Here is a 25772-nt window from a genome sequence, read left to right on the forward strand (position 1 = left end):
AGCAAGTGCAAGCCCATTTTAGCGCATGTCAAAGCCGATCGTTCTACAGCCTTCTACGCCTTTCGATTGGTCAGAGTCCTTAGCTACAAAAAAGGAAACTACGGCTGTCTACTGCGGCGCGCTCACATCCGGGTACACATCAAATCGCCGCTGCGTCGTAACAGGAATCCCTTGTCGCGTTTCTTCCAGAACTTTGGGTTCTAATCCCCTACTAAATCATCGGAAATTTCGAGAAATAACAATGGAAACTCACCAATGTCAGCGTAGATGATTTCTTCCTTTTCGCCAGCTTCCGCGATTACTTGGCCCCTATGATCGAGTAAATTAGTTTTCCGCAGGCTCTTTTTTCAGGCAGTGCTGCTTACATTGGGTTGACGACCATGGAGTGACCCCACTGCACAACCTGCTGTCAGAAAGCTGTGGATACACAGTCAAACCAGACTCACAGCATGGTAACCGGCAGACATATCTCGAGCCGGGCTGCACATCGAAACGAAGACTTGATTATCGTTGGCCCTGGTTATGGTCAGCAACGTGCACATCCCCCACAAGTTCGTTCCATGCCCCACCTGGCGCGTTGGAGCAACTCCCAATGCAACGGTCCAGTCGTCATGTTGAATGCAGCAGGATAGATCAGGACATGGGCGCCTAAGGGTACGAGTTAGGCGAACAGCTCCACACATGGACCCAGGACTTGGCCACTTACCCTTCCTAGCAGCAATCATCGACAGCTCGGGGAACCTGATGTCATAGCAGATCCCAAGTCCAATTCGCGCAAATTCTGGAAGAAAACGTGAATCATGTACATGGATCCGAGGGTATGAACTTACCAGTGTCGAAGTAGGTCGGGGTTTTACCCGGAGCCAAGCTCTCGCTTTCCTGCTCGTCGTTAGCCCCGCGGCTTACTACCTCGTAAAACACTCGTTTCTCACCTTGAAGGTGATCTTCCCAGGAATATCGATATCGAAGAGATGAATCTTGCGGTGAAGAGCAACAAGATCACCTATCAAACGCCTTCAGCTTGTATTCCGTGCCCATTCCGAATGCACACCATACCGTCGGGGTTGTACACAGTACAGGTATTGTAGTACTTGTCGCTCTCAGTATCCGCCTCAGGGATGGATCCTATAAAGGTTATGGAAACCAGCACACCCCGCAAGTCAAAGGGCACCCACCTCCAATCAGCCAAGTCTTGGTCTCCTTCGCAAGCTGTGAAAGCATCTTGACACTCTCGCTTTCACTCTTCTCGATCTCGTACTTTGTTCCAGGAGTCCACCCAATCTTCTCTGCATAGACAGGGAAATGAACGTGCCCATACGGTGAATTGAAGCATTCCTACAACCAACGATAAACTCCATATTGTCAATCCCTAGGTTAGCGGAACCCGATTTGAGGAACATACCGGCAGGACCACGAGATCAGGTTTCTTCGAGTGCTGAGTGGTAGCCTTGAGGACCATCTCCCTTGCATGCTTGAGGTTGTCGGCCTTGTTGGCTCCAATCTGGCCCAGTTGGACGAGAGCAAGTGTGAAAGGCTTGAAAACGGGAGCCCGAGCAAGGGTGGACATGGTGATGGTATACTATCAAGTACGCGGCCCGACTGCGCGTGAGATGAGATCACATACACCTCCGGAGCCTTCAACGGCGAGCACAGTAAGCTCCATCCTTACAAATCCACCTTTTCGTGTCCATTTAAGAGACGGTTCATACAATCTGTTTTCCCCGACAATGCCTCACACAACTGCAGAACAATCCAAACCCCTCTGGGCGGAAACGCCTCTCATCTACTCATCCGACCTCTCGGACAACGTAGGCGCGTCTGTCTATCTCAAACTCGAGGTTGGTTATCTTTTCATGCTATACAGACCAAGGACTAAAGGCGGGTTGAATATAATAGAACCTACAACCTTCTCACTCATTCAAATACCGTGGAATCTCCCACTTCATCCAGAAGAAGTGGAAAGAGTACGGCGACAAAGTCCATTTCGTCATTTCGTCCGGTGGAAATGCCGGGTTGGCTGCAGCATGTGCTGCACGAAGATACAATTTGAGATGTACGGTCTTCATTCCCGAAGGCGTTGCACCTTCCACCCTGGCGTTATTGAAACAGGAGAAGGCAGAAGTCGTCGTTGGCGGGAAGGTCTATGCAGAGGCCGCCAAGGCTGCAGCAGAGATGGCGGCCAGCGATCCAAACGCGTGAGTTTCGTTCCCAATTACGTCGCGCTGAAAGCTGAAATGGGTTCACTGAAGGGTCGTGGTGCAGGCATATAACGACCCTATCCTATGGGAGGGCCATGCTTCGATGGTCAAGGAAATGAAAGAACAGCTGCCTCGAAAGCCAGACGCTATCTTTTGTAGTGTGGGTGGAGGTGGCCTGCTCGGCGGGGTTCTAGTTGGCTGTAAAGAAGTCGGCTGGGAAGATGGTAAGTCCTCGGTCGCGTTGCAAAACAGGGAGACACTTACTGGCCTTGTCCCCAAGTCCCAATCGTTGCCCTAGAGACAAACGGCTGCGACTGCTTCTACCACTCCATGTCCATGAACAACGGTAGATTCAACAGCGAACGAAAGGAACTGCCGAAAGGAATAGACAAGGTATACGACCCAGTGCACAACGTCCACATGGCGCACTTCCGATCATTCGATTCCAAAGCCTCGAGTTCATTAGGAGCATCGCAACCAGCTGAAGCAGTTTTGAGAATGGCACTGGACTGGAAGGGAGGAGTCAAATCAATCAGCGTGCCAGACGCCTTGAGCATGCACGCTTGCGCGCATTTTGCAAGTGAGTGAAACGAAGCTTTTTACCTTTAGTCAAACCTGAACCATGACTTCAGACAACCAAAAGATGCTCGTGGAACTCGCATGTTCGACCACCTTGGTCCCAGCCTACAACCGAGAGCTCTTCGACAAACTGGTCCCACCTCAAGCATCCGGAGAGGACAGGGTCGTAGCTTTCATCGTGTGCGGAGGATTCAAAATTTCCGTGGATGAAGTCGCAGAATACCAGAAAATGGTGGACGAAGATCCCAGAGGGTCCGGACAGACCTGGACCATCCATTACGATGACGGAAGCCTCTTCACGTTTCCAAAGTGAATTGGGATTAGCAAGCATTAAGTAGGCAGCGACCGAGTCTGGACGGGATATTGTACATGTTAGACATAGCGGTGGTTCTGTAAAGATGTGTTAGATATCGAATGAGAGTGGTAGAGAGCGACGCACTATGAATCCTGGTTTTCCTGGGCTGCAGCAGCTTGTCTGGCTGCTCGCTTGGCCAACCTCTCGGCCTTTATCCTCTCCAGTTCCTCCCGGATTGCACTTTGCTCTGTTGGTAGTCGCTAAAGGAGGGGTTAGTTAACTTCCGCCACGGATGTCGACAATGGTTACTCACATGAACAGTCCGGTCTGGAGGAGGGAACAACTTAAGCCTATACTGTGGGAGTCATTAGCCCACCACGAATGGAGGAAGAACATCAGAGAATGGACATACAGGCACTACATGCTCCCTGTACCAATCCGGGTCACCAAAGTGCACCAAAGCGGCGATGGGCACGAAAAGGTAAAGAGAAAACTTGAAGATTTCGAGGTTGGGTCCGCCCATGATGACTGACTGCTGCCAAGAACAGCAAAGGACCGGTCCCCTGAGAAAGGAAAGTGTCCTGAGAAAATGATCCTTGATGGCTGATGGTAGCTACATTTGGTGAGGAAGCCCCTAATAAAGCTGAACTTTGTCGTTCACCACACTATCTTCACGGCCCACGGCATGGCGCCCAATCGTAAGCACTCCATTTCAAGGACACCTTTCCGACGAGAAGCGTATTCGAAAATTGACCTTCCTTTCTCCAAAATAGTGCTCGTGGCTCCCACTTGACATCACTCTTGCCGTCACCGTCGACTCTGAAATCTGGAGACCACAGAATGGATATATACCAGACAGGAGTGACACAACTGGGACATCTTCTCTTGAGCAACATCGTTTGAAGCACTCATGCCCTTCACCCAGGTGATCCCCGTTTCTTCTACCTCGCCAACTCCCTGTATTCATGCAGTATAAGCCAAGTGACGTCGACAAAATCATTCGTGAGGCTCATGTACGTGCTCTTCCGACATAAGAACAGCTTCCCTCTTACAGTTCGATGATAGGAGAAGCAGAGAGAAACTGCCAAAGTATCGAAAGGTCAGAGTGTAAAGGATCGAGAGGAAGGGTTCATCTACGCCGGTCGATACGGGACGAACCCCGCTCCTCAGCACCACCTCTCCAGCAAGGTGCTTTCTTCCTCTCTCGAGCTCATATTATTGCCCCACTCACAACATCGTCGGGCGGTGCGACTACCAGGGAATCTCAGCAGACGACGCGTACAGACTCATCCACGACGAACTCGCCCTGGATGGATCCACCGTCCTCAACTTTGCTTCCTTCGTGCACACATGGATGCCTCCACAAGCCCTCAAACTCGTTCAAGAAAACATCTCCAAGAACTTGATTGACGCGGACGAGTATCCCGCTACTCGTGCGTGCATTCTCTTACCTTCGATACTTCGCTGACACATCGGGTTCCTTAGAGGAGATACATAAACGCTGCCTCTCGATTCTGGCCGACTTGTGGCACGCCCCCTCACCAAAGGATGCAGTCGGAACCGCTACAACTGGGTCCTCGGAAGCTGTCGAAATAGGAGGTCTGGCTTTGAAGAAGAGGTGGCAAGAGCGAATGAAGAAGGCTGGGAAGAACATCCACGAGCCTGGGTATGGTCCCTCTTTCCCGCGTCGCCTTGCGCATGCTGTCTAACCACAAAGAATAGCCCGAATATCGTCATGGGAGCGAACGCTCAGGTTGCGCTTGAAAAGTTTGCTCGGTACTTCGACGTCGAGTGCCGCCTTGTACCCGTCTCCAAAGAAAGTCGATACTGCTTGGACACCAAAGCAGCTATGGACTATGTCGACGAAAACACCATCGGGGTATTCGCCATTCTCGGAAGTACGTTTAGCACCACTCCAACAAAAATAATTGTAGACTCACAGATGCTGCTCTAGGCACCTACACAGGGCATTACGAGGATGTCAAAGCAATGTCTGATCTGCTCGACGAATATGAGAAGAAGACTGGCATCTACGTTCCAATCCATGGCAAGTCGCTCGTCAGAACTACGCATCCGTCGGCAGGCACTGATCTTCACATAGTTGACGCTGCGTCAGGAGGGTTTATCGCTCCTTTCATATCCGTCAGCTCTGAGCCGTTCTCCTCCACTTGCCTTCAAACTGACAGCCTATGCAGCCTGACCTTCCCTGGGATTTCCGCCTCCCGCGAGTGGTCTCCATCAACGCATCGTGAGCGTTCATCTCCACTGATTCCTCTTTGCTCTTCCTGATGCAGACGCTACACAGCGGTCACAAATTCGGCCTCACCTACGTCGGTGTCGGATGGGTCCTCTTCCGCTCTGAAGAACACCTCCCCAAAGAACTCGTCTTCACTCTAAGCTACCTCGGTTCAACCCAATACTCTTTCTCCCTCAACTTCTCCCGCCCCGCCTTTCCCATTATCGCCCAATACTTCAACCTCTTACATCTCGGATTCGAGGGGTACAGAGCTGTCATGTTGGACGACCTGAGGAACGCGAGGACGCTGAGTAGGGCATTGGAGAGAATTGGAAGTGGAGGGGGAAAGGACGAACAGGGGTGGTTTGAAGTTATCAGTGATGTTCATCGAGCCAAGGGCGTGCATAGCGGGAAGGGAATTGATGATCCGGATGTTGAGGTCGGCGTCTCTTCTTCATCCGGACTACCGTGACTTGGACTGACGAGGCATTAACAGGCTTATGAACCCAGCCTCCCGGTCGTGGCTTTCAAATTCACCGAGAAATTCAAGGAAGAATATCCCGAGATCGAACAACGATGGGTTCACATTATGTTGCGCGCGAAAGGATGGTAAGTGCTTGGTATTTCTTCCGCATGACTGAAGTTCAGCATTAACAATCTCGATGAAAGGATTATACCAAACTACGCACTTGCACCGAATCTTGACAATGAGGAAATTCTTCGCGTTGTCGTCAGAGAGTGTGTCACCGAAGTGGTGCGTGCCAGGCTTTTGTGACCTTTGAACCGTACTCAGCGGTTATTACATATAGCTCGTGGACCGTTTGATCAAGGACATTGTCGAAATCATGAACCAGTTCATGGAGAGCAAGCCTCATGGAGACACGCTCCAGATGATTGACATGGCTCACAACAAAGGCGCCAGGCGCGGTGACGATGGACCGCAGAAAATGAAGGAAGAAGATCACAGTTCTGGAACGTATAATCACCCATGCTAAACAGTGAAATGTCACTTCAGAGCCAAAATGTGTAGTAGTATTGTATCCTCGAAATGGCATAGTCCTATGGTCTCCTCAACCTGGGATCTATCGTAGTTTGCGACCTCACTGCTACAACCGGCGCTCCCTGCCCCATGTTCTCCGCCAAAAGCATAGACATGACCTCGGACGCAAAGCTCTGATCGGCCTTGTACTCCCGTATCAAAGGGTCAACCAACCTCCAAGCCCAACCATGCTCGGTCATCATCTTTTCCTGCAGAATCTTTGAAGGAGCCATCAAGAACCTCGCTACCAACATCCGCAACTCCTTCGGTCGCGTTCTCCATTCTTCGGCAGTCAAAGGGAATTGCGCATCCTGTTGCTGTTTTATCCGTGCGTACCTGGTCCGGAGCTCGTGCATCCGCACAAAATATGAATGGCGGAACGTCGAGTACTCGTTTGCGAGTGGGAGTAGAAGCGGCGAGCATGCTTGGACCTGGTTGTACAGCTCCTCCAACCTTCTACTCGATTCCCTATGCTGTGCGATTTCTTCCCGAGACGACCCTCCTCCTCCTCCACTGGGTTGATATCCGTCAAAAAGCATAGTCTCGTCCAAGGAGCGATACAAGTCAATCATCTCCTGGATATAATCCGCTGCATGCGCATCGTACAGCTTCTCCAATTCCTCCACATGACTCTTCTGCAGTTGTGCCATCTGCTCCTTGATCGACTCGAGTGATTCGGGTGCGGATAGTTCTTCTTGCATGTCTTTAAGGCTGGGTATAGGACGTGCTTTCCATTGCATTATATGTAGAGCAGTACGATGAGCATTGACCGCTGCGTTTAGTTGGCTCGGAGGTGCATCGTCCGGAATCGACTCTGGTCCAAAGGAGATGGCTGTGTTGTAAGGCCCGTGTCTCGATGAATAATGGGGTTTAGGTTTGCGAAGATTAGGAAGCTGAAACTCTTCCTCTTCGTCGTCGAGTGTCGTCTGCATCGTAGTGGTGGTGGTGGTGGTCCTTGAGAAACAAGCGAAATCCAAGTGCCACAAAGGGGTGTCTTGGTCCCCAATAAAGGCAAACAACGCGTCGCGTCGCGTGGCATCAAAATTCCCCTTCTTCCTCCTCATCCGCACCCATCATGCAACGGCCGACAACGACGACTCTTCTCCCGTCATCCTCAACGCCTTCATTTATAATCGGTCCCGATAATAAATCCTACAAGCACCAGTACTCGAATATCTACTTTATCCGACTGCGTTTGTTGAGAGAACACGTCGAAAAGAATGCTCAAAAGAGGTGGAAGAACATCAATGGTATCTTCATCTCTCTTCCTGGATGTGGACTTCAAGTATTGAAGAAATCCATCAGGAAATCCTAGACTCGTTCCAAGGGTGCTAGAAGTAACCAAAGGAAACCTCTGCTACATCATTGGAACCGTATACATGGAAATGCCGCTCAAGCCAAACGTCATGGAGGACCTTACTCGAGACGTACGTCGGCTTGACCCAGTCACCATCACCATCTCCAACCAACCTTCCTAACCTACAGCGCTCAATCCAAGCCCCTCCACCACCCGCCAAATTCTACTCACCCACCGACAAAGTCATGCTCGAAGATGAATCCGGTCGTATTCACCTCGTAGGCGACTGCCTCGCAGACAAGCGACTCGTCACGGGAGTCATTATTGCTGCACTAGGAATGGAAACTCCTAATGGGGAGTTTGAAGTGGTGGATATCTGCACGGCTGGGTTTCCTCCCCAACCAAGCTCTTTAGCTCAAGATGAGGATGTCGAGATGGAAGTTGACACCGGTGGGTCTTTGATTGTTCTTTTTTCTGACCATGAAGACTCATGGATTCCGTGTCCCAGAGTCCCAACCAGATTCTTGGATCGCAATCGCCTCCGGCCTCGATGTTGGCGGAGACCATACCTCGGACGGCCGCATCCAATTGCTTATCGAATACTTGACGGGAGAAACAGAAATTGCGGAGGACCAAATTCCACCCTCACAAATTACTCGCCTCATTCTCGCCGGTGACACCGTCTCGTCGGACGCAGTTGCAAGACTCGCAGAACAGCCAACAACAGCAGAGGAAAAGAAAGCGGTACGTCGTTCGCCCATGGCAGTCACGGTTTCAATTAATTGATCATATATACTACAGCGCAAACATGGAAAAGAACCACCTCCCGATCTGCACCCAGTTCACATACTCGCGTCGCATCTAGACGACCTATCGCAATCATTGCCGATCCACGTCCTCCCAGGAGAATTCGACCCATCCGCTACCATCCTCCCTCAAAGACCCTTACCACGCGCCATGTTCGGTCCGGCAGGAAAACAACCGACTTTCTTCTGTGAATCCAACCCCACATACCTCCGGATCGCACCAGGCGAGATCGTCCAGGACAATTCCGTACCTGAGGAACAGGCATCAAACCAGCGAGTCAAGGGAGCCCGTACACTGCTGATCAACTCTGGCCAGCCATTGAACGACCTCTTCAGATATCTCCCTAACAAATCCAATTCCCGCCTCGCCATTCTCGAGTCGACACTCAAATGGCGACATATGGCTCCGACCGCTCCGGATACATTGTGGTGCCACCCGTACGTCTCGGAGGACCCTTTCATTCTTTATGAGTTGCCAGATCTTTACATCGTTGGTGGTCAAAGGAGGTTTGGAACAAAGTTGGTTGAGGTGGACGAGCGTTCGAGTGGTGCGACGAATGGGCAGAGTCAGGGAGGCAAAAAGTCGCGGTGTCGAATTATCTTGGTGCCGCACTTTTCGCGAACGGGAGTTCTTGTGCTTGTCAACCTCAAAACACTCGATGTCAAGTGCTTGCAGATCGGGTTCGAGGGAATTAGAGGAGGTGGTGACAAGGATGTGAGCATGGATGGTGAGTGATCGTTCACTTGGCGAGGCTTCGAACTTGAGACTGATTGAGATTCTCCCAGAATTCAAAGCTCCTCTACCTTCCCAAATGCCTGTAGAACCTCTGATGACTGCTCCTGAACCCAGCGGCAGCCCTGGTCCCATGTAATCGTGTCCATCGTCACCTGTACATTATTCGTAGCAGTCGTAATGGAAATTCCATGGCCCTCCTCAGGCCAAGGCTGTAGGCTGATCGTCCGTATCCCACCTCATGGCGCTCGGGATCCAATAAGCCCTTCCACATTCCTCGTCCTGGTCGTCCAACCAGCATAAACCATCCCTCAACAGCATATTCTCCAGCGCCGTCCTTGCTCTCTCCCTTGTCCACCCCTTCCTCTCAACCAGCATATCCTCACCAACCCGGCCCCTCCGACTATAGCGACTGCCAATTCCATCTCCCTCCTCCTGGGCGATGGCCAAAATCACGGCCTGATCCTCATCCAACTCCTTCATCACGCTCCTGACCATCTTCCTCCCACCAATTTCCACAACCTGGTACCCAGCTCCAAGCGGTTTGAGGCTATTGATGCTCTGCACAACGTCGTTCTCCGTAATCGCATTCTTCCTCGCTTTACCCTTTCCCGACGACGCATGCTCAGGATAATACTCCACCCCTCTCAACTTGCTCAGAATCCTAATCAACTCCTCCATCTCGATCAACCCGCCATTCCTCTCCCTCGTACTAACACAAATGTCCACAATCTGAACCCCCAATTCATACTGCCAATCGCCCACCACGCCCAAAAGTTCACCAAACCCCCCACTCAACCCGCTGGGTTTGGCACCAGCCAACATGTCCACACCAAGACTGACACACATCTTTTGAAATTCATAACGAAAGATGGGATCTTCTCTGATTTTGGCGCGGTGGAGTTTGGCGAATCGGCTGAGGGCTTCGCGGAACTGGGAGACTTGGTTTTGGAGGTTCTGAAGGTTGGTTTGGTTGAGGGTGGAGGAGAGGGCGGCGTAATGGGATGAATGGGAAGAGTGAGTTGGAAGGGCAGAGAGCCCCGCACCGCGTCGATGCATTGTGCTGAGTGGTGGTTGGGACGAACCGCGAGCTTACAAGATCTGATTAATGAAGTAGTAGATAAGATAAACAGAGATCAGTTCTCCTACTACGAAATAAGTGGAAAGCTGTAAACGACCACATACTAGCATCTACAAATACCAGTCATGCATCGGCAAAGCCAAAATTGTTTGGAGGAGGCCGCCATCCGCAGTTGCCTCGATGCTTGTGTTTGTTGATGCCAAGGAAAATTGTCGAGTATATCAAGGTCTGGGCAAACCTCCAGCGCTCTCCATAAACCACTTTCTTCTATCCCTTCTTTTCACATTTTTCTTTCAACTAAACTCAAAATGCGTCCCTCTCTCTCACTCATCGCCTCGCTCGTCGCTGTCCTTCCCTTCGTCGCTGCCCAAGACGCCAGCCTCGGTATCACCGCCATTCAGGCTCACTTTGAGCAATCTCACATCGTCGAGGACTACTTGACCGACTTCAACCCTTCCGCTGTCCTCGATTTGTCCTATGAAGGTGTTGGAGAGGTCGAGCCCGGACAGTCTTTGACCATCGACCGTGCGTAGAATCCAAAAACCTGTCACGAACAAACATCGCTGACGAGCAGTGTCTCACTTCAGAGGTGCGACCTGTCCCAGCTCTCGCAGTCACCCCTGCCAACGAGAGCGTCACCCTCGACGGTACCTACACCCTCGCCATGATCGACGTCGACGTCGTCGGCGCTGACGTCTCTGCCGGTGTTACCCGTCACTGGCTCGTCAACGGCGTCACCGTCCAGGACGGCGTCGTCTCCACTGAGGGTGCCAACGTCATCACCCCCTACGCTGGCCCTGGCCCTGCTGCTGGATCGGGCTCCCACCGGTGGGCACCTAATTCTGATCAAATAGCCTATCAGAATACTTATATCCGCGATACAGATACATCATCGCTCTCTATGCTCAACCTGAGGACTTCACTCCTCCTGAGGGCTTCGCCGAGGCCCTCCCCGTCGAGGCCTACGACTTCCTTGGATACGTCCAAGCTGCTAACCTTGGTCCTCTCGTTGCTGTACGTCCAACTCACCATTCCTCCTCTCATCACCAATCTCACTCCTTTGACAGGCCAACTACATCAATGTTGAGGAGGGCGAATACACCGGCACCCCCGTCCCCACCTCTGCCGTCGTCTCCTCCACCCTCGCCCCCGCTGCCTCTGGCTCCGGTGCTGCTTCTGGCTCTGGCCGCCCCACTGGCTCCAACTCTGGCGCTGACCCCGAGCCCACCGACGATGCTGATGAAGACGGCAGCGCTATCAAGGTCGCCTCCCAATGGGCTATCCCTGCTGCTGCTCTCGTTGGTGCCGTCTTAGCTTTGTAAATGACCTACCATGGGGATGCGTGATCTTTTAGAGAAGGATTTTTCTTGCGCGAGGTTTTTTGAATGAGACTAGTCCACTCGTTTATACCACTACTACTCCAGTCGTCTTACTAATGAATGCATTTGTTGCTGATACCATCCAAACCGTCCATCCGGGATATAGGCTATAAATCTTAACACCATTCACTGCTGCCCGCCACTAACGCTCCTGCTCGTCCTACCCAAAAGTCCACCAACTACATTCCTCGCAGCTTCCACACCAGTGCTGAGCTGGCCTATGTTTCCGATTACTGGCAGACCTATTCCGCACTGGTTAGCATCCTAACCTCCAGAGTTGAAGACGGAACACTCACCACCATGCGAGTTCTGCGCAGAATGTTTGACGTAGAACAACCGCACATTGGTGTTATTCCAGATACTCAACGGAGGAGCCATCCCTCGGACATATATCTCACCCCACAAAAGTGAGGTGAGCCAGATTTGTGCCGTGTCCGTGAACTGTACTCGATCAGCAAAATCATCCCCAAAGTAAACTGCAGGAAAGCAAACTCACGTTAAACCTCCGAATTCCGCTCCCAGCGGGCGGAGGAGGCGGTAGAACCTCCCTCAACGAAGCATGCGCAATAAAATCATAAATAAAGTTCAAACTATTCGCATTTCCTTTATGCGTTGCTTGAATGTTCTGGATCTTGGGTAACAGCTCGGAGATCAAGAGGAGAGCTGGGTCAAGTGGGAGACTACACGAAGTGGAAAGCCAATCAGCAAGTATTCATACAAGGCCAAAATGCCACTCACCCTTGCTGCCAACTAGTAACCCAATCTTGTGTCGGGACAAACCCATTCCTCCCAACCCTGAGCACCATCTGGTTCACATCAACATCCACCACACCCAGGCCCATCCTTCCCAAATCAAGCGAAGAATCAACACCACCAACACTCCTCTCCTCCCTCATCCTCAACTTTCCACGCGCCTTCTCCGAAAGAGGGGACGAAGCGGGATCATAGATATTATCCTCCGATGACCTCGAACTAGGAATATTGGAAGGGGGAGGCGGAGAAGCAATCCTCGGGCTACTCGAAGCCTCTTCAAGCCTCGCACCAGCATTCCAGCTCTCATTCTGCAAAAGCATCGCTTTCTCGCCGACAGGATCAGCAGGCTCGTTCATCTCCGCCTTGGCTTTCCCTTTGCCACCCCTCTTTTCATCCCCCTCCGACGACAACGAGGTACGGGAAGCAGGGTTGCTGTTGGCAGCGGCAGCACGCTTCGCCATCTCCTCCTTTGCAATCTCGCGTTGTCGGATTTCGCGTAGCCCGCTTAGCAGCGTAAATGTCCCAAGCGATTTGAAGGTCTTGTGCGAGTTGAGGATCTCATAGATCAACGTCGGGTTGGTGGAGAGCGAGTTAGGGTGGAGGATTACGCTGTTAAAAGCTTCGAGCCTATACCACCACAAGTGTGAGCACACAGTAAAACACATGTCGACATGGAACGCACATGAAGAACAGCAACCTCGGATGCCCTTCATCTGCAAGTAAAAACGCCGGGTTCGCAAAGGCATTAAACAGCTGCAACATCTTCTGCGAAGACGTCGAGCTAAGCTTCTTGAACGAGACCGCGGAATTGGCAAGCGTGATGATGAGCGCCGGGAAGAGGGCAAGCGGCGAAGGGGCATTAGCTGGTGCTGCGTTGGGTGGGGAGGGCGGCGTAGAGGTTATCGCGTGGATTGCATGAACCAAGAAATCGCCGAAAGTCGAGACACCCATCCAGTTTGTGGGGATGTTGCTCTTTTGATGCACCATTGCAGAGAGCTTAGATCCCCATCCCGGTTCAGCGGACAATGTTTGGAGGATGTATGAGATTGCACGGCAGAGACCGTGTTGCTCTGGGTTTGCATAAGAAACGAAGGGGGATTAACAGGTGAAGACGGGAGCTCACGAGGTTTGTCCTTGATTTCTATGCAGTAGATCAGGAGGGAACAGATCAAATCCGTGGATTTGTCCGATTCAAGGAGGTAGTCGCGGAATTTCTGGCGAGCAGTCAGTATGGGACTATTGCATCTGCGAAATTACAACCCACTTTATTCAACTCTATGAACTTCCACAGCAGGATGACTGTATTGTTGAAAGATGAGTAATGCTTCGGAAACAGGCACTCAGAAAGCACGTACTCGTTTCCGGAATGTAGGGCACAGGTTTCCTGGCACCAGGCAGCAACTTGTTCATCGAATTCATCACCTGCAAAAGTATGCCATTGATGCCCGTCAATACGAAATCAAAGTCCTGCGTCCGATGCTAAACCCCAATTTCCATCAGTAACCCTGTATCCTACGAAAGTCGTAGTAAACAGACGTACCAATTTCATCAAGAAATATCTAAATGCATTCGTCTTGGCGGTCGGAACAGGCTCCCTCCCTTCACCCAACACCATATCCCTCGCAGTCCCACTCTGGTAATCCAGTAGCACACAGAGAACCTGCAAACACATCCCAGTCAACACCACCCTCGGGTCCTCGCCTTTAAAGACCAAATGGTTGTACGGCAGTTTCCCGGCCATTGCGCCCAGACTGGCAATGCCAGTTGCGCCTTCATGGGGGTTACCCGAATTCATGGCGGTGTTGAGGAGCGAACAGAGGATCGTGAGGACGTCTCGACGGGGGATGATTTGTACAAAGTGGGAAGTGTATAGAGAGGGAGTGGACAATACGAGCGAAGGTGGGAGGTAGATTTGGCGGGAGAAGAGAACGAGGAGTAGGCGTAGGACTTCGGTCTTGTGTGAATCGTAGTGCGGGGAGGACGCGAGGTCGGACGTTGAGCCTATTCCGCGTTCCCTGAAGGATCTCTTAGAGGATACAGCGGAAAGGGTGGTAAGAGACTCACCAGATAATATACTGCACTTTATGATGATCCTGCTGAACGCGCGGGGAAAGCGTCAAGTTGCAAGTATACATCAGGTCAATCAAGGCGTTCAGTAAGCGCTCGCCGAGGGACGGGAGACGTTTCTTGCGCGGGGTCGTAGGTGTCTTGAGAGCCTTTGGTTCTCCTGATTCACTTTCATCGTCACTTTCATCCTCGTCCTCGATAACAAATTGAGGGTCCGAGCTAACCGGAGGGGGAACATCGTCTACTTCCTCACTCTTCCACAGTACCTCCCGTTCGAAAGCACTGGACTCCCCTTGGACGTCAAAGATGACCGGTAGAACGCGCTGGAGGATTCGAATGCAGTTCAAGGCCTCCTTAGTGGGGTTACGATCTGATGAAGAGGACTTGATGATGGAGGTGAAGGCGGCGACGGTTGCGGAGGCAGAGGTGGGTGGAGGTGTAGGGAAGGTGTGGTCTGTTTGCAGCTCGAAGAGGCGGAGACAGAGAACTTTAATGAGCGTCGCTACATTCTCTGGAGCTTCGAGGAGAGCACGGCGGACTGTAGTCAATGGTCAGGTTAGACTCTGGGTGCCTGGAGGATCAAGGTAGGCTTTACTTTGGTGAGGGGTGATTAAAGAGAACACGTCGGATGCTGAGTCGAATAGGATATAGTACTGATATTCAATTCAGCTCTGTGCATCTTGATACAGAAGGATTAACATACTTGTTGCCAATAGGAATCACTCGCAGAGATATTCTACGAATCCCGGGCGTCAGTTGTCCGCAGCGTGAACAGCATCCTCACCACACACCCTTGTATTCCATAGTTTCGGCAGTCCCCCAGGTTGACTCGGAAACGCAAGTTTTGTTTCGTCACCTAAGATATTGAAAGGTAACTTTTGTGGGATTTTGGAGAACATGACCGGCGCATTCCTTGTCCAAGCCGTCAAGCCTACGATAACCCTCAGGCACAGCCACGGGTGATCGCCATCAGGAGCGTGGAGGTTTGATGGGGACCTTTCGCCCCTATTTCGCATGTTCAACTTGGTCCTTCTTGAATCCCGCCCATGCATGTCGACGAGCAACGCTATGTTGTCCTATGACCACCACCACCTTCGCCATGGACGATGATGAGAAGGAAAGAAGGAACCTTCTACGCCGGCTCCTGCAGAGACACCTGAAGGAGACCGCCAAACGGCGCGCTAAATTTCGGTGTGTTCAAGTCTTTGGTGCAACCAGGACTACTGGACTGACATACGCTCAAGGGACAAATACTTCGAGTGGAACAACAGGGAACGTGTCAGTGATGCTCTATTGGACGACCTTCAGAATGATCCAACATCGCCCTTTTGGCACGATCCATCCCACGTTGTCCTCGCGCTAGATACGCGCAACGCCACTGATGTCAACGAGAGCATGAACACGGAACCTCAAGCCCAAGCCCGACATGAGCGAGTTCGACTGGTCAAAGTTATCAGAGGGAAGAGGGGACGAGGAGTCGATGACACTGCCTGTGCACTTCAGGAACAGCATGACCACGAATTAGGGGTGGATGATTTTGGTTTGGCAAAAAGAGCTGAATGATGGGACAAATCGTAGCAGCGGAGGTCCATTGTCTTGAAGCCTGCTGCCTGGCGGGATGTATTTAAGTTTGTCAAGTCTTGGTGTAATGGTTGTACTTTTATTGATCCTTTTTATCTTATCTCATGAAGTCGACAGTCCACATCTTAGGAACACGAAGGTCTGCTCTCGCAGCGCCGTTGGCTACCAATGGCACTACAATCAACATTCTCGAGATCAAGAGAACGAGTATATTCCCAACCCAATGACTTTACATGGCGTAAAACACGAAGCCAGTCGCGATGGCCAGGAGAGGAGCCGAGAAGACGCTGGATTTAAACGCATGACCGTCGTCTTGGTTGTCATTGTCGTTGTCGCCGTCATTGTCGTCACTGGTTGGTGTAGGAACGTTGCTGTCGGTGCTCGTGCTTCCGGTAGGACTACTACTGGTTGGAGAGGGGGACCCAGAACCCAAGGTCGAGCTCTCAACAGCAGAAGTCGATGGCACGTCGTCAGGCAGGTCGCCAACTGCGACTGTGAAGTAGTTTGCCTGGTGAAAGTGTCAAACCTTCGTATCATTGGATACACCTCAAACCAAGAACTCACTGCAACAAGGGGTCCGAGATTGGCATCCTCGACGTATTGAAGCCAGTCGAAGAGTTCGAGAGGAAGAGGTTCGGCAAAATCTTCCGGGGGTGTGAAGGTAGCTGGTTGCTCGTAAAGAGCGACGATGTAGCTGGAGCAAACCCATCAGCTTTGGTCTACATTATTACAGGTCCATGAATGCACGCTTACCGATGAGCACCAGACCCAGATGGCGGGTTAGGGCCTCCGTACTCAGTAATCACGGTTCCATTCGTGAGGTCAACTGCGCCATCATCTAGACAAGGATTCCACTGGCATGAGTGGGCCACAACAAAGAATTCGACAAGACCACATACCATCGACGGTAACGCTGTTTACCAACCAGTGTCGAACGACACCTTGGTCAAGCCCAGAACCAACAGCAAAGATATCGAACATGACGAGGGTATAGTTTCCATCGAGGGCATCACCATCGGGGGCAGTAATCGTAACAATGGGCGTCGTTTCAACCTCTACCGTTGGATGAGGGTGTGTATACGAGAAGAATGCCCTGATAGTCTATTGCACTCACGGTCAAGTGTTACGTTCTGCCCGGGAGTAAGAGGCCCTGCAGGTACGCCTTCGTACTCTAGATCAAGCAGAGCGCTAGGGGAGAACGATGTAAGATAGTCCTCTACGATGTGAGCTTGTTCAAAGTGAGCCTCGATAGCAGCAATCGAGGTATCGCCTTGCGCGAGCGCCGAGAATGGGAGCAAGGCAACGGAAAGTAGGAGTTGGGTGAGCATCTTCCAAAGGGTCGACAGCTGAGGGAAGCTGAGGATAAGGAAAGACTGCCAAGAATTTAATATGACGCCTTTATATGCCTTATGGATGCATGTAACTCGGCGTGTGTTCCCCGTACGTCAAGCGTATTACACCGCCCAGGATTGCGAGGAGTGACTTCGATCCATATGTGTGCTTCCAATTTGGTGATTCGGGCTTCGAGAGTGGGTGCATGGGCGCAAATGAGGTTGAGCAAGGCCTAAGTATCCCGTTTTCCAAGGAAGAAGGTCGTGACACCGTGCACTGGGGTAGGGTCGTTGCGGAGCCAAATCTCCCCAACTTGCCCGTGGTAAAACGACTTGAAGGTGCAGACAGTCGCTGGGCGCTGGGCAGTGCCTGCGAGCTCATTGCCAAATAGGGCCGAAATAGGGTCCGATGGATGCTCATCTATGTTTCAGCCTTTCCGGTCTGGTCGCTTGCCTCGTGCCTCTGAGCTCTCCGCAGCACTTTCATGTCTGATTACCTGACACTAGTTGCCCCCATGATCGCGACAGCATTCCCACTTCTTCTCCCACCAGCCAGCGTCAGAGAGCATTTATCGAGTAGCAAGCGGAGCGGGTTGCTTGGGATGGACAGTGCGAATGCTACAGGCCTAATTAGTGGCCAAGTTTAGGGCGGAGAAATGTGGCCACTGCTGGCCAAGGTGTCAGCTATGACGGACATGTACTCTGCGCCATATCTATAGCCTCTTATTCGCCATCACCATCCCCGCACCCGCACAAGTTGCAAGGTTATCCGCAACAACACCGGGAGAGGACGAGTGACCATCGCAGGTCGCCTATCTCAGACATTGCATCGTCCCTCCAAAGCCTTGCCAGTCAATCATCGATATCGAGGCCTCGATGCAGTAACTGGTCACTTGGGAGCTCTGAAGGCTCACCCTCTCCGAGAACCAAAGTCGTCAGAAATGCCTGTGTACCGGATAGCGAGAAGAGAACGGCCGGATAACATGATACGGGTCAAGGTCCAAAAGGTGCAGGGAGTGAAGGCGGTGGAATTGCGAGCCTTTATAAGCAGAGCAGCTTGTCAAGTGGTGTGCATACATTGTCCACATGATCTCATCGTTCTAAACAGCTCTTGGAAAAAGATTGGGTGAAAATAAATTTCAGTTACAAGTTTTCAGGCGCCTTTATTGTGCCCTGTCGTTGCTATTGATCATGAGCCAAAGCCTGTGTCAATTTCCAGAGTCTGGCTCCGTGGCTGGCCTCCAAAAATCACCATCATGCCGGCCAATTAGAACCAGTAGCCCGCTCACAGGCCTCTCAGAATTTGGCATCGAGCGTTGGCCATGCGTTAACGGGATCACATCGCGTGGTATGTCGCTCCTTACATCAAATCGCATCGAGTCTCCCATTTCGGTATGCATCCTTCCTATTTGGGACCTTTTGATGTTCCTTCTTGGCAGAGGATGAACCATCGACGGAATTCCTACATGGCGAATGCGGTCGAAACGCGTCCTCCTACAGCGTTCTTATCACGTGGTTGAACATCGAGCCTCAGTCCTTTCGGCTCTAGGGGACATCCTACGTGCCCATACCTCTTTCACTATCTGTTTGATATTCATGACATTCTCAGGCTTCTGGTCTCCGAGAACCATTTTTCCAGTCCGATAAGGAATCCAAGGGGAATGAACCAAGAACTGTATTCCTTCGAGGACCAAACTGCGTCCCGAATTCGTATCAAAGTAAAGGATATAGCCAAAAAGAAACAAAAAGAGATGCAAACAACAGGAGACACAGGTGGGGGATGTTCAATTCAAAACCAAAACACGCGGATATTAAATTTGACGTGACAGTAACAGAGTAGAAATGGAGGGTAAAAATGCGAAGAGTCCGAAGCAATCCAAGAAGCAAGAAATCAAGAAAAGGTTTGAAATTCACTCCGAGAGAGATTATCTCAGCTTCCATATCGTTCACGAGCCTAATCATCGAGAAAATAGGAGTCAGATATCAGCATCCCTTCGTTATAGCCAAGGAAGAATGAACCAACCGCTTCCTGCGCCATCTGCACATATCCAGAGTATCCACCTGAAAGGCTACTGATGTCCTTCCCCTTGCTAGCACCAAGGCCCACGCCCTGTGCATATATCGCCGTCTCACTAACCCACTGTCAGCCTCCATTCGATGTTCGCAAGAACCATCAGGGAAGCACTCACATTGGATCAGTCCTTCCTTCTCCCTCCGCGCCCAATCCAGTCCCTTCCTTCCAGCCCATCATCTTCAACAACTTGTTGCCCACATTACTCTCATCTTGGCCCGGATTAAGAGGTGGGGGAGGTGGGGTGGGAGGTCTAGGAGGACCTTCGGCATACCGCTTCTTGCCCACGACACTCCCGTTGCTGGCGATATGCTCAGGAAGAGGAGCTTCAGGTTGGTTGAACAGTGTCCTCCGCTCCGAAGCTCGGTCACGGTACTTGGGTGGCTCCTCCTTGGCCGGAGCAGAGGCTGCCCTCCGACTCGCGACCTTCTGTCGAGCGACTTCTTTCAAGTTTTCATCTTTCAGGTTTTTCTGGAAGCCATAGGTGTCGAGTTAGCGCCTACAAGGAAACCCTTAAGTCGAACAAACCTTATGTAAATCGGAGGCCAGACTATGTTTCTTCAAAAGGTCGAGCGACTTCAACTGCCTGGAGCATAGTAGACATGTCAAAGCCTTGACATCCGCAAATTCCAGCTCGTCTTCTGCTGGGACCGGCGATGATTCAATGGATTTAGCTCGCGTGGAATTTGCACCAGAAACGATAGCAACAGGATCCTTCTCGACCGACTTGGCTTTCGCTTGGGCTTGGGCCGGTGTCGCGTCAGGATCAGTGTGTAGTTCTTCTTGGACTTGATTCCACTTATTGATGTTGTTGACAGTCTGGAGGCGATGTCAGCACGCCTCAAGCCAGGACATCACAACGACTGACCTTCTTGCTCGAAATCAAAGGAGCAACGCGCTTAACCGGCATAGCTAGACATACCGTTGGGTTCAGTCTCGGGCTAAAGAGGTTACATACTTACGTTTGTTAGGCTCTGTCGGCGTTTCATCTTCGATGGTGGAATCATCCAGTGAAACACCAGACGTCAACGATTTAGCTGGATTGGCACCTATGTAAAAACTCAGTGGGAAACATTTCCATCCCGCACTGTCTAGACATACCGAGACCGATCTTGACCGGACCCTTGTTCAGACTGAGAGTCACGGGCTTATCCGTCAGAGGGAGAATCGAAGCCGTTGGTATAGCGTTCGCCTTCGAATCGTCTACGAAACCGATGTTAAATCGAATGGCTCATCAAGAGACGGGCCCACGACTAACCTTTCTTCCTCTTTTCCTTTTTCTCCTTGCTCGGGGCCGAAGCTTTAGCAGGCTCTTCCACCTTGAACTCCAACACGGCAACGGTTGACGTTTCATCCCAATATCGAACCCACTGGCCCTCAACTCCGCCAAGGCTCATTGTGCTCTGCAAACATGCTTCATCCCGCTGCAAGAAGTCCGTCACAGGTTGGAACGAATACGAATGGGCGAATGAGGCAGCAACTGGCTTATCCGATATCCTAAAACCGTTGGGATGCAGCTGGGCCGACATCGAATTGGCTAGAACAGTCGAAGCAGACTAGAGAAGTAAATCAAGTTAAATATAGTCCCAGTGACGTGGGGGATTCACGCACCTCAACGTCGACAAACTCCACAAAAGCGAAACCAAAGCTAGCCATTGTGACTTTGTCCTTGACGAGGATAATTCTTCGCATGCCTTTCGCGCCCTGCTTCCCAGGGCCTGCAGAGTAGAGCATGGCCTGGTGAATGGCTTGAGGGCCCGAAAGTGGATCGAGTCCTCTGAACAATAACACAGGACCAGGACTGTTCCCGATATCCCTCGTGCCATCGTTCATATTCGCCCTCTGCCTTGCCTTCTCCCCAGGTGATGCACTCTGCGAATAATCAATCTTCACCCTCCTTCCTGTATGTGGCGCCCCGGTCTCCAAAGCTTTGTAAAACTCCTGGGTTGCACTTGCTCCATGGGAAGCCGGCGGTGGCATCTGAATGAACGGGAACTGCGGGTCCACAAATGCCTTCGCATGTTCCGTGCTTGCAAATTGCGCGAAGCCAAATCCTTTCGAGACACCTTGAAAAAAGATATCGCAAAAAAGGCAAAAGGCCCAAAGTTAATACTCGCAGTTCACAATCATGTCAAGGAAACATGCAAGTGCCTGATGATCTGTCTCGGATAATGGTGACGGTTTCGAGTTGGCAGCCGTGTGAGGTGAGGTAGGCCTGGAGCTGGAGGATGGAAAGGGGAAAAAGAAGGAGCAGGCTTCAGTCATCGGTTCAACCAATCAAAGAGCAATGGAGGGTTCAACAGACATCGGCCTCTGTGAAGTCTGGGTCCAAACCAAGGAAAATGACATGCGGGCTAGGCTCCGAAGGCAGCAGGCGTTTCTTGGGGTGACCTCCCCCTCCACCGCCGCCTCCGCGAGGCCTTTCGTCGTAGCCATAGTCCTGGTCACGGTGGTGTTGTTGACGATGATGTTGCTGGTGGTTGTGGTGGTGATGATGGTTCCCGTAGTCTGAGCCATGTCGGCCCTGGCCATAACCACCATACCCGTCATCGTATGCTTGAGCGTCGTAGTCGTAGCCCTGTTGGTAACCCTGTACCACCTCACTCATAAGCACACCTGGGTCCTTGCAAAGGTTTGCATCCATTTCCAAGAGTACTACGTACGCCATTGTTGTATTTTCGTCGCTTGGTATCGACGGTGTAATCGTCTGGGTCTCTGTGCCTAACATGGTGTCGATCGCCGCCTCCCCCGCCTCCATGCCATGACTGGCCTTCATTCCAGGAGGAATGGTCCTTTCCTCTGTCCCAATCGCGGTTGTACGACATGACGAGGAGCTTGGTGGAAAGGGAAACGTTGAGCGATGTTGGTGGTTGTGGTCAGAGAAGGAAACCGGACGTTGATGGGACGAAAGCAAGATGTGGCACAAACAAAGGAACAAACAACACCGCTCACTCTTGCCTCTTTACTCTCAACGACCATGGCTGCCGGTAAGCTTATAACAAGGATTCCAGTTCATTATTAGACTAATATGACTGGATAGAGAACTTCAGGGTATGATTTGTCTCGTTTCTATGCATTAAAATGGGCTCTTAAAGTGGACTAGCATGATCCCGCAATTGACCGCTTCAATTCGATGGTGCGTCCGCCAACTACACTCCAGCGTGTTCACCCTGCTTACAGCTTTCTCTCAGCGCGAGAATGCATACCTAAATTTCCGCTGGACAAGGAAGACGGTGACCACCGCTGTCATTGGTTTCATCGTTGTCCCCGTCGCTATTTACTATGGCACCGTTGCCTCAACAGTATGTTTCCCATCATCCCTCCCATTCTCACTGCGTCTCAAACTGGCACAGAACCGCTGGAATTGGAATGGCAAGCGCAAGGGAGAGCCCTTGGCAATCAAGCCTTAAATCACTCATTCTCACCCATCCACGCCTGAAGTTCGAGGTCGCATTGTCACATAGAAAACTACGATAATTAGATGCGTTTGCACAATTCAATAGCGACCATGCATCCCGCACCGACCACCGCACTCAACAATGCGTGAGCAGGGGCCCTCTGTGCATCATTCTCCACCGCAATGTCCAGATGTTCCAACTCGTCGTCTCTGAATTCACGAATGACATCTTTCAGAAGTGGGATACTTGGGTGTTTGGTAGACATGGCGTCCAGTTCTTTTAGTTGGCTGTTGCCCTTTGAGTTCCGTGTGTGAAGGGAAAGAAAATAAACGCACTCGTCATAGTGTTCCCCAATAACTGTCTCGACCGCCTCGGTACAGGCCATTGCAGCTTCCCTTCCCATAAGCGCCGTGACTGCTCCCAACCCAAACCCGGCCACCTTCGCAACGTCCGTGAGTAATGTCGGTCGAACATTATGTTGCAGCTGTAGCTTGTCCATGACCACCAAATGCTTCTTCTCTTGGTCCCACATATCCTACTCCTACTTGAGAATCGGAAAACGGGGATGAGCAGGTCACTTACCTGTATGAGCTCACCGGTCTTCCTATCCCGTCCGAGTACTGCGTACTGCCCTCTATAGATCCAATTCGCAGCAATCTCGCCAGCTTGGTCTACCCGCAACGCGGCTTCCAAAGTCTTCCTTTCCTCTGGTGTGATATCATCCGGTGTAGTTGAAACTGCAGGTTCCTTCGCTCGCTGAGGATCCACATACGCCGACGAGGCAAGGCCACGAGTAAAAACCGTAGACGCCTGTAGCCTTCGGGGCAAACGCGTTGCTGCAGTCTTCCACATCCTGTTCCTTTAGCGTTTCGACGTATGGGCTTCGAGTGCAGTCAAGAGTGTCTCAAGGACTCCATAAACGGTGGTAGAGATCCTGGAATGACCAATTCACGTCGTCGGTCGTTCCGGATTCGGACAGGAATTGTACGCCCTCGTGATCATTTATTCTTGAATCTTTTGATCCAAGCGTGCTTGACGACGTATTTAAAGGGAACTATTCAACGGAGGATCCTAGTTTGTCTTTCTTCCCTTCGCCAACCCCAACCAAGTCTATTCCTAACCATGCCATCTACGTGAGTGTATGGTATTTCCACCATGAAACCCTCAGCGCTCAAGACCAGATCTCAGTTACACCCCCTCCAATGCTATCGACATGTCCAAGGAAAAGGAATGGGCAGCTTCCCTTGGTAGAACAATCCATTGCCAACCTTGTCCCGTTTCTCACTCAATGAAAACCAGGAATGCTCGACTGGGACTCGACCAATATCGTCTTCACCAAACGATCCTTGATCGAGTTTCTAAAGTTCGTTAGCCAGCACTCTTTCTCTTCCAGATAGCGTTGAATGATGACAAGATATACCGGTGTCACAGTCGACACCAACTTTAACAACATCTCAAAGCTTCCTCGTACGTGCCTTCCAAGTTTCCTTCTTGAACTGACCAGATTTCTCACCTCGTGACTTCCGACCACACCCTCGGGATCCATTCTTCCTTTCAGGATACGCGAAATTCGGAAAGATCTCAGAGGGCAGTGCGTCAAGTGAACAAGAAGCTGTTTCACAGCAGTCGAGCGTAACTGCCAATGGTATGACATATCCTGATCCTGGGCGCCCTTTTCATCGCAGAACATTGACAGCCATTCTCAGAACACGCAGCTAGCTCCACTCCCGCTTACAAGCCTTCCCGTCGCGTTCGAACTGCGCCTGGAGGCGACCACACCGACATCTTCGCCTTGGAGGAGGACGACGCCCTTGCGCAAGCTCCTCCACGAGAGGAATCTCAGTCACAAGCAGCAGTGCCTCCTGTACGTTGACGTTTGCCCCTCTCTGGGCTCTTTCACCCACAGTCTTTCTTCCGCCTTTCACACAGGCTGTTCAACCCGCTCAGCCCCAAGAGAAACCCGAGGAGGACACTTCAGGCATCCCGTTCAGCTCGAGCATCAAGCCCAGCAGGTAATCCATAGTGTCGATAGTGTGTGACCCGTTCAGCTGAACACTGCCTTTCGCCAGACGCGTGCGAGAACAGCCTGGTGGAAAGGATTCCATCTCCAGTCTCTGGGGCAATGACGACGACCAGCCTCAAGAATTCAAACCTACGCGTAGGTAAGTAACAGGATCGACTGACATGGAATGGCTCAGCTCAGACGCGTCGTTTTAGGGTCAGGGACGCGCCTGGAGGACGCGACAACATCAGTGCAGTAAGTGTTCCTGAAAGTTCATTGCGAACCGTTCTTAAGCAGCTTCAAGTTGTTCTAAGTGTTTTCCAACATCCCAATGTACTCCGTATCTCATTGTATGTATCTGCTGTTGTAAATTGCTAGGTTTGCTGCTCCAATGTAAAAAGGATTTCTTGCAATAACAAAAAAAATGGTGAAGGTTACAATGAGATGGTAGCGGCGAGGTTCGAACTCGCGCGGACTTTCGCCCATTGGGAATCAAGAAGAACTTAAATCCAACGCCTTAGACCAACTCGGCCACGCTACCGGCATCGGACAATCTCAAATAATGAAACCATTATCATGGCCTGAAGCTTTTTCGTTCCCACTCCATCGTCCACCTGACCCACGAGCGCTCTCTCCGCGCAAAGTTGTTTCCCGAATTGTGCAACCGTCAACGACTCTGTCAAACCTCGTTCCTGATAATCAAAGCAACCTATCCCCCAAATGGTATGCGGTAATTACTGGGAATGTGCCAGGAATGTGCACACAGCCCTTGTCCAGTTTATCGGCCGTAAAGCACACATCAAAGGTAGGTCCCGTGGACTCGAGTCGAGCGTAATAGGCACAGGTCGGAAATGCTGTACATAGACGCTGGAAGTCCTATCGCTGGCTGCTGCCTCCGCATTATGCTCCTTGCTTCTGACTGCCAC

At 51.3% G+C, this 25772-nt stretch overlaps 15 protein-coding genes and 1 non-coding gene across 16 annotated transcripts; 7 read left to right on the forward strand and 9 right to left on the reverse strand.

Moving 5' to 3' along the window:
- Positions 1–53: 53 nt before the first annotated feature.
- CC1G_03787 (nitrilase family protein) lies at positions 54–1567 on the reverse strand (the record flags this gene model as incomplete). The annotated part of the gene is made up of 10 exons (XM_001833518.2): positions 54–83; positions 127–200; positions 254–309; positions 570–648; positions 707–781; positions 831–879; positions 933–1003; positions 1057–1125; positions 1176–1335; positions 1403–1567. 10 exons carry the CDS (start codon positions 1565–1567, stop codon positions 54–56), a joined length of 828 nt encoding a protein of 275 aa, XP_001833570.2.
- Positions 1568–1727: 160 nt separating this feature from the next.
- Positions 1728–3090, forward strand: CC1G_03788 (hypothetical protein; the record flags this gene model as incomplete). Its single annotated transcript, XM_001833519.2, has 5 exons — positions 1728–1838; positions 1897–2195; positions 2250–2422; positions 2479–2778; positions 2831–3090. The coding sequence occupies 5 exons, from the start codon at positions 1728–1730 to the stop codon at positions 3088–3090; spliced, it is 1143 nt and encodes a 380-aa protein (XP_001833571.2).
- A 125-nt stretch (positions 3091–3215) lies between these two features.
- On the reverse strand, positions 3216–3595 carry CC1G_03789 (hypothetical protein; the record flags this gene model as incomplete). Its single annotated transcript, XM_001833520.1, has 3 exons — positions 3216–3332; positions 3386–3427; positions 3485–3595. The coding sequence occupies 3 exons, from the start codon at positions 3593–3595 to the stop codon at positions 3216–3218; spliced, it is 270 nt and encodes an 89-aa protein (XP_001833572.1).
- A 442-nt stretch (positions 3596–4037) lies between these two features.
- CC1G_03790 (glutamate decarboxylase) lies at positions 4038–6303 on the forward strand (the record flags this gene model as incomplete). The annotated part of the gene is made up of 11 exons (XM_001833521.1): positions 4038–4085; positions 4138–4260; positions 4331–4505; positions 4558–4738; positions 4795–4970; positions 5027–5214; positions 5268–5320; positions 5378–5747; positions 5805–5917; positions 5978–6062; positions 6118–6303. 11 exons carry the CDS (start codon positions 4038–4040, stop codon positions 6301–6303), a joined length of 1698 nt encoding a protein of 565 aa, XP_001833573.1.
- Positions 6304–6367: 64 nt separating this feature from the next.
- On the reverse strand, positions 6368–7279 carry CC1G_03791 (hypothetical protein; the record flags this gene model as incomplete). The annotated part of the gene is made up of 1 exon (XM_001833522.1): positions 6368–7279. One exon carries the CDS (start codon positions 7277–7279, stop codon positions 6368–6370), a length of 912 nt encoding a protein of 303 aa, XP_001833574.1.
- A 143-nt stretch (positions 7280–7422) lies between these two features.
- CC1G_03792 (DNA polymerase subunit delta-2) lies at positions 7423–9322 on the forward strand (the record flags this gene model as incomplete). The annotated part of the gene is made up of 6 exons (XM_001833523.2): positions 7423–7597; positions 7653–7774; positions 7833–8094; positions 8153–8388; positions 8446–9178; positions 9237–9322. The coding sequence occupies 6 exons, from the start codon at positions 7423–7425 to the stop codon at positions 9320–9322; spliced, it is 1614 nt and encodes a 537-aa protein (XP_001833575.2).
- A 62-nt stretch (positions 9323–9384) lies between these two features.
- On the reverse strand, positions 9385–10242 carry CC1G_03793 (vacuolar-sorting protein SNF8; the record flags this gene model as incomplete). Its single annotated transcript, XM_001833524.1, has 1 exon — positions 9385–10242. One exon carries the CDS (start codon positions 10240–10242, stop codon positions 9385–9387), a length of 858 nt encoding a protein of 285 aa, XP_001833576.1.
- A 330-nt stretch (positions 10243–10572) lies between these two features.
- On the forward strand, positions 10573–11723 carry CC1G_03794 (hypothetical protein; the record flags this gene model as incomplete). The annotated part of the gene is made up of 4 exons (XM_001833525.2): positions 10573–10789; positions 10852–11092; positions 11149–11278; positions 11332–11723. 4 exons carry the CDS (start codon positions 10573–10575, stop codon positions 11584–11586), a joined length of 843 nt encoding a protein of 280 aa, XP_001833577.1. The 3' UTR covers positions 11587–11723.
- A 46-nt stretch (positions 11724–11769) lies between these two features.
- On the reverse strand, positions 11770–15515 carry CC1G_03795 (hypothetical protein; the record flags this gene model as incomplete). Its single annotated transcript, XM_001833526.2, has 14 exons — positions 11770–11885; positions 11940–12084; positions 12140–12323; positions 12382–13023; positions 13079–13466; positions 13520–13610; positions 13661–13695; positions 13752–13875; positions 13937–14411; positions 14461–15001; positions 15059–15116; positions 15167–15199; positions 15255–15338; positions 15399–15515. 14 exons carry the CDS (start codon positions 15513–15515, stop codon positions 11770–11772), a joined length of 3033 nt encoding a protein of 1010 aa, XP_001833578.2.
- A 47-nt stretch (positions 15516–15562) lies between these two features.
- CC1G_13959 (hypothetical protein) lies at positions 15563–16026 on the forward strand (the record flags this gene model as incomplete). Its single annotated transcript, XM_002911873.1, has 2 exons — positions 15563–15654; positions 15708–16026. 2 exons carry the CDS (start codon positions 15563–15565, stop codon positions 16024–16026), a joined length of 411 nt encoding a protein of 136 aa, XP_002911919.1.
- Positions 16027–16273: 247 nt separating this feature from the next.
- CC1G_03796 (hypothetical protein) lies at positions 16274–17372 on the reverse strand (the record flags this gene model as incomplete). Its single annotated transcript, XM_001833527.1, has 5 exons — positions 16274–16552; positions 16609–16738; positions 16798–16882; positions 16944–17099; positions 17159–17372. The coding sequence occupies 5 exons, from the start codon at positions 17370–17372 to the stop codon at positions 16274–16276; spliced, it is 864 nt and encodes a 287-aa protein (XP_001833579.1).
- Positions 17373–19305: 1933 nt separating this feature from the next.
- Positions 19306–22222, reverse strand: CC1G_03797 (hypothetical protein; the record flags this gene model as incomplete). The annotated part of the gene is made up of 10 exons (XM_001833528.2): positions 19306–19329; positions 19399–19507; positions 19565–19917; positions 19975–20265; positions 20315–20358; positions 20409–20495; positions 20548–20649; positions 20705–21002; positions 21058–21512; positions 21748–22222. 10 exons carry the CDS (start codon positions 22220–22222, stop codon positions 19306–19308), a joined length of 2238 nt encoding a protein of 745 aa, XP_001833580.2.
- A 201-nt stretch (positions 22223–22423) lies between these two features.
- CC1G_03798 (hypothetical protein) lies at positions 22424–22856 on the forward strand (the record flags this gene model as incomplete). The annotated part of the gene is made up of 5 exons (XM_001833529.1): positions 22424–22433; positions 22487–22497; positions 22550–22582; positions 22638–22748; positions 22800–22856. The coding sequence occupies 5 exons, from the start codon at positions 22424–22426 to the stop codon at positions 22854–22856; spliced, it is 222 nt and encodes a 73-aa protein (XP_001833581.1).
- A 22-nt stretch (positions 22857–22878) lies between these two features.
- CC1G_03799 (COQ7 protein) lies at positions 22879–23738 on the reverse strand. The gene is made up of 3 exons (XM_001833530.2): positions 23427–23738; positions 23180–23379; positions 22879–23131 (listed from the first exon to the last, which is right to left on the reverse strand). Exons 1-3 carry the CDS (start codon positions 23694–23696, stop codon positions 22924–22926), a joined length of 678 nt encoding a protein of 225 aa, XP_001833582.1. The 5' UTR covers positions 23697–23738; the 3' UTR covers positions 22879–22923.
- A 228-nt stretch (positions 23739–23966) lies between these two features.
- On the forward strand, positions 23967–25159 carry CC1G_13960 (hypothetical protein; the record flags this gene model as incomplete). Its single annotated transcript, XM_002911874.1, has 10 exons — positions 23967–23977; positions 24033–24091; positions 24144–24207; positions 24259–24311; positions 24403–24489; positions 24551–24708; positions 24774–24856; positions 24914–25006; positions 25062–25101; positions 25151–25159. 10 exons carry the CDS (start codon positions 23967–23969, stop codon positions 25157–25159), a joined length of 657 nt encoding a protein of 218 aa, XP_002911920.1.
- Positions 25160–25291: 132 nt separating this feature from the next.
- On the reverse strand, positions 25292–25387 carry CC1G_20029. The gene has a single exon. It is a non-coding gene; the product is annotated as a tRNA-Leu (tRNA).
- Between the last annotated feature and the right edge of the window lie 385 nt (positions 25388–25772).

This window comes from Coprinopsis cinerea, assembly GCF_000182895.1.
Source record: "Coprinopsis cinerea okayama7#130 chromosome 2 map unlocalized cont3.2, whole genome shotgun sequence".
Classification (NCBI taxonomy): domain Eukaryota; kingdom Fungi; phylum Basidiomycota; class Agaricomycetes; order Agaricales; family Psathyrellaceae; genus Coprinopsis; species Coprinopsis cinerea.

Excerpts from the sequence above, each read along its gene's own strand:
- CC1G_03799 (XM_001833530.2), bottom strand. The coding sequence starts at position 23,696 with ATGTGGAAGACTGCAGCAACGCGTTTGCCCCGAAGGCTACAGGCGTCT. Across the intron at positions 23,380-23,426 it reads AGACCGGTGAGCTCATACAG|GATATGTGGGACCAAGAGAA; the intron begins GTAAGTGACCTG and ends AAGTAGGAGTAG. Across the intron at positions 23,132-23,179 it reads ATTGGGGAACACTATGACGA|CCAACTAAAAGAACTGGACG; the intron begins GTGCGTTTATTT and ends AAAGGGCAACAG.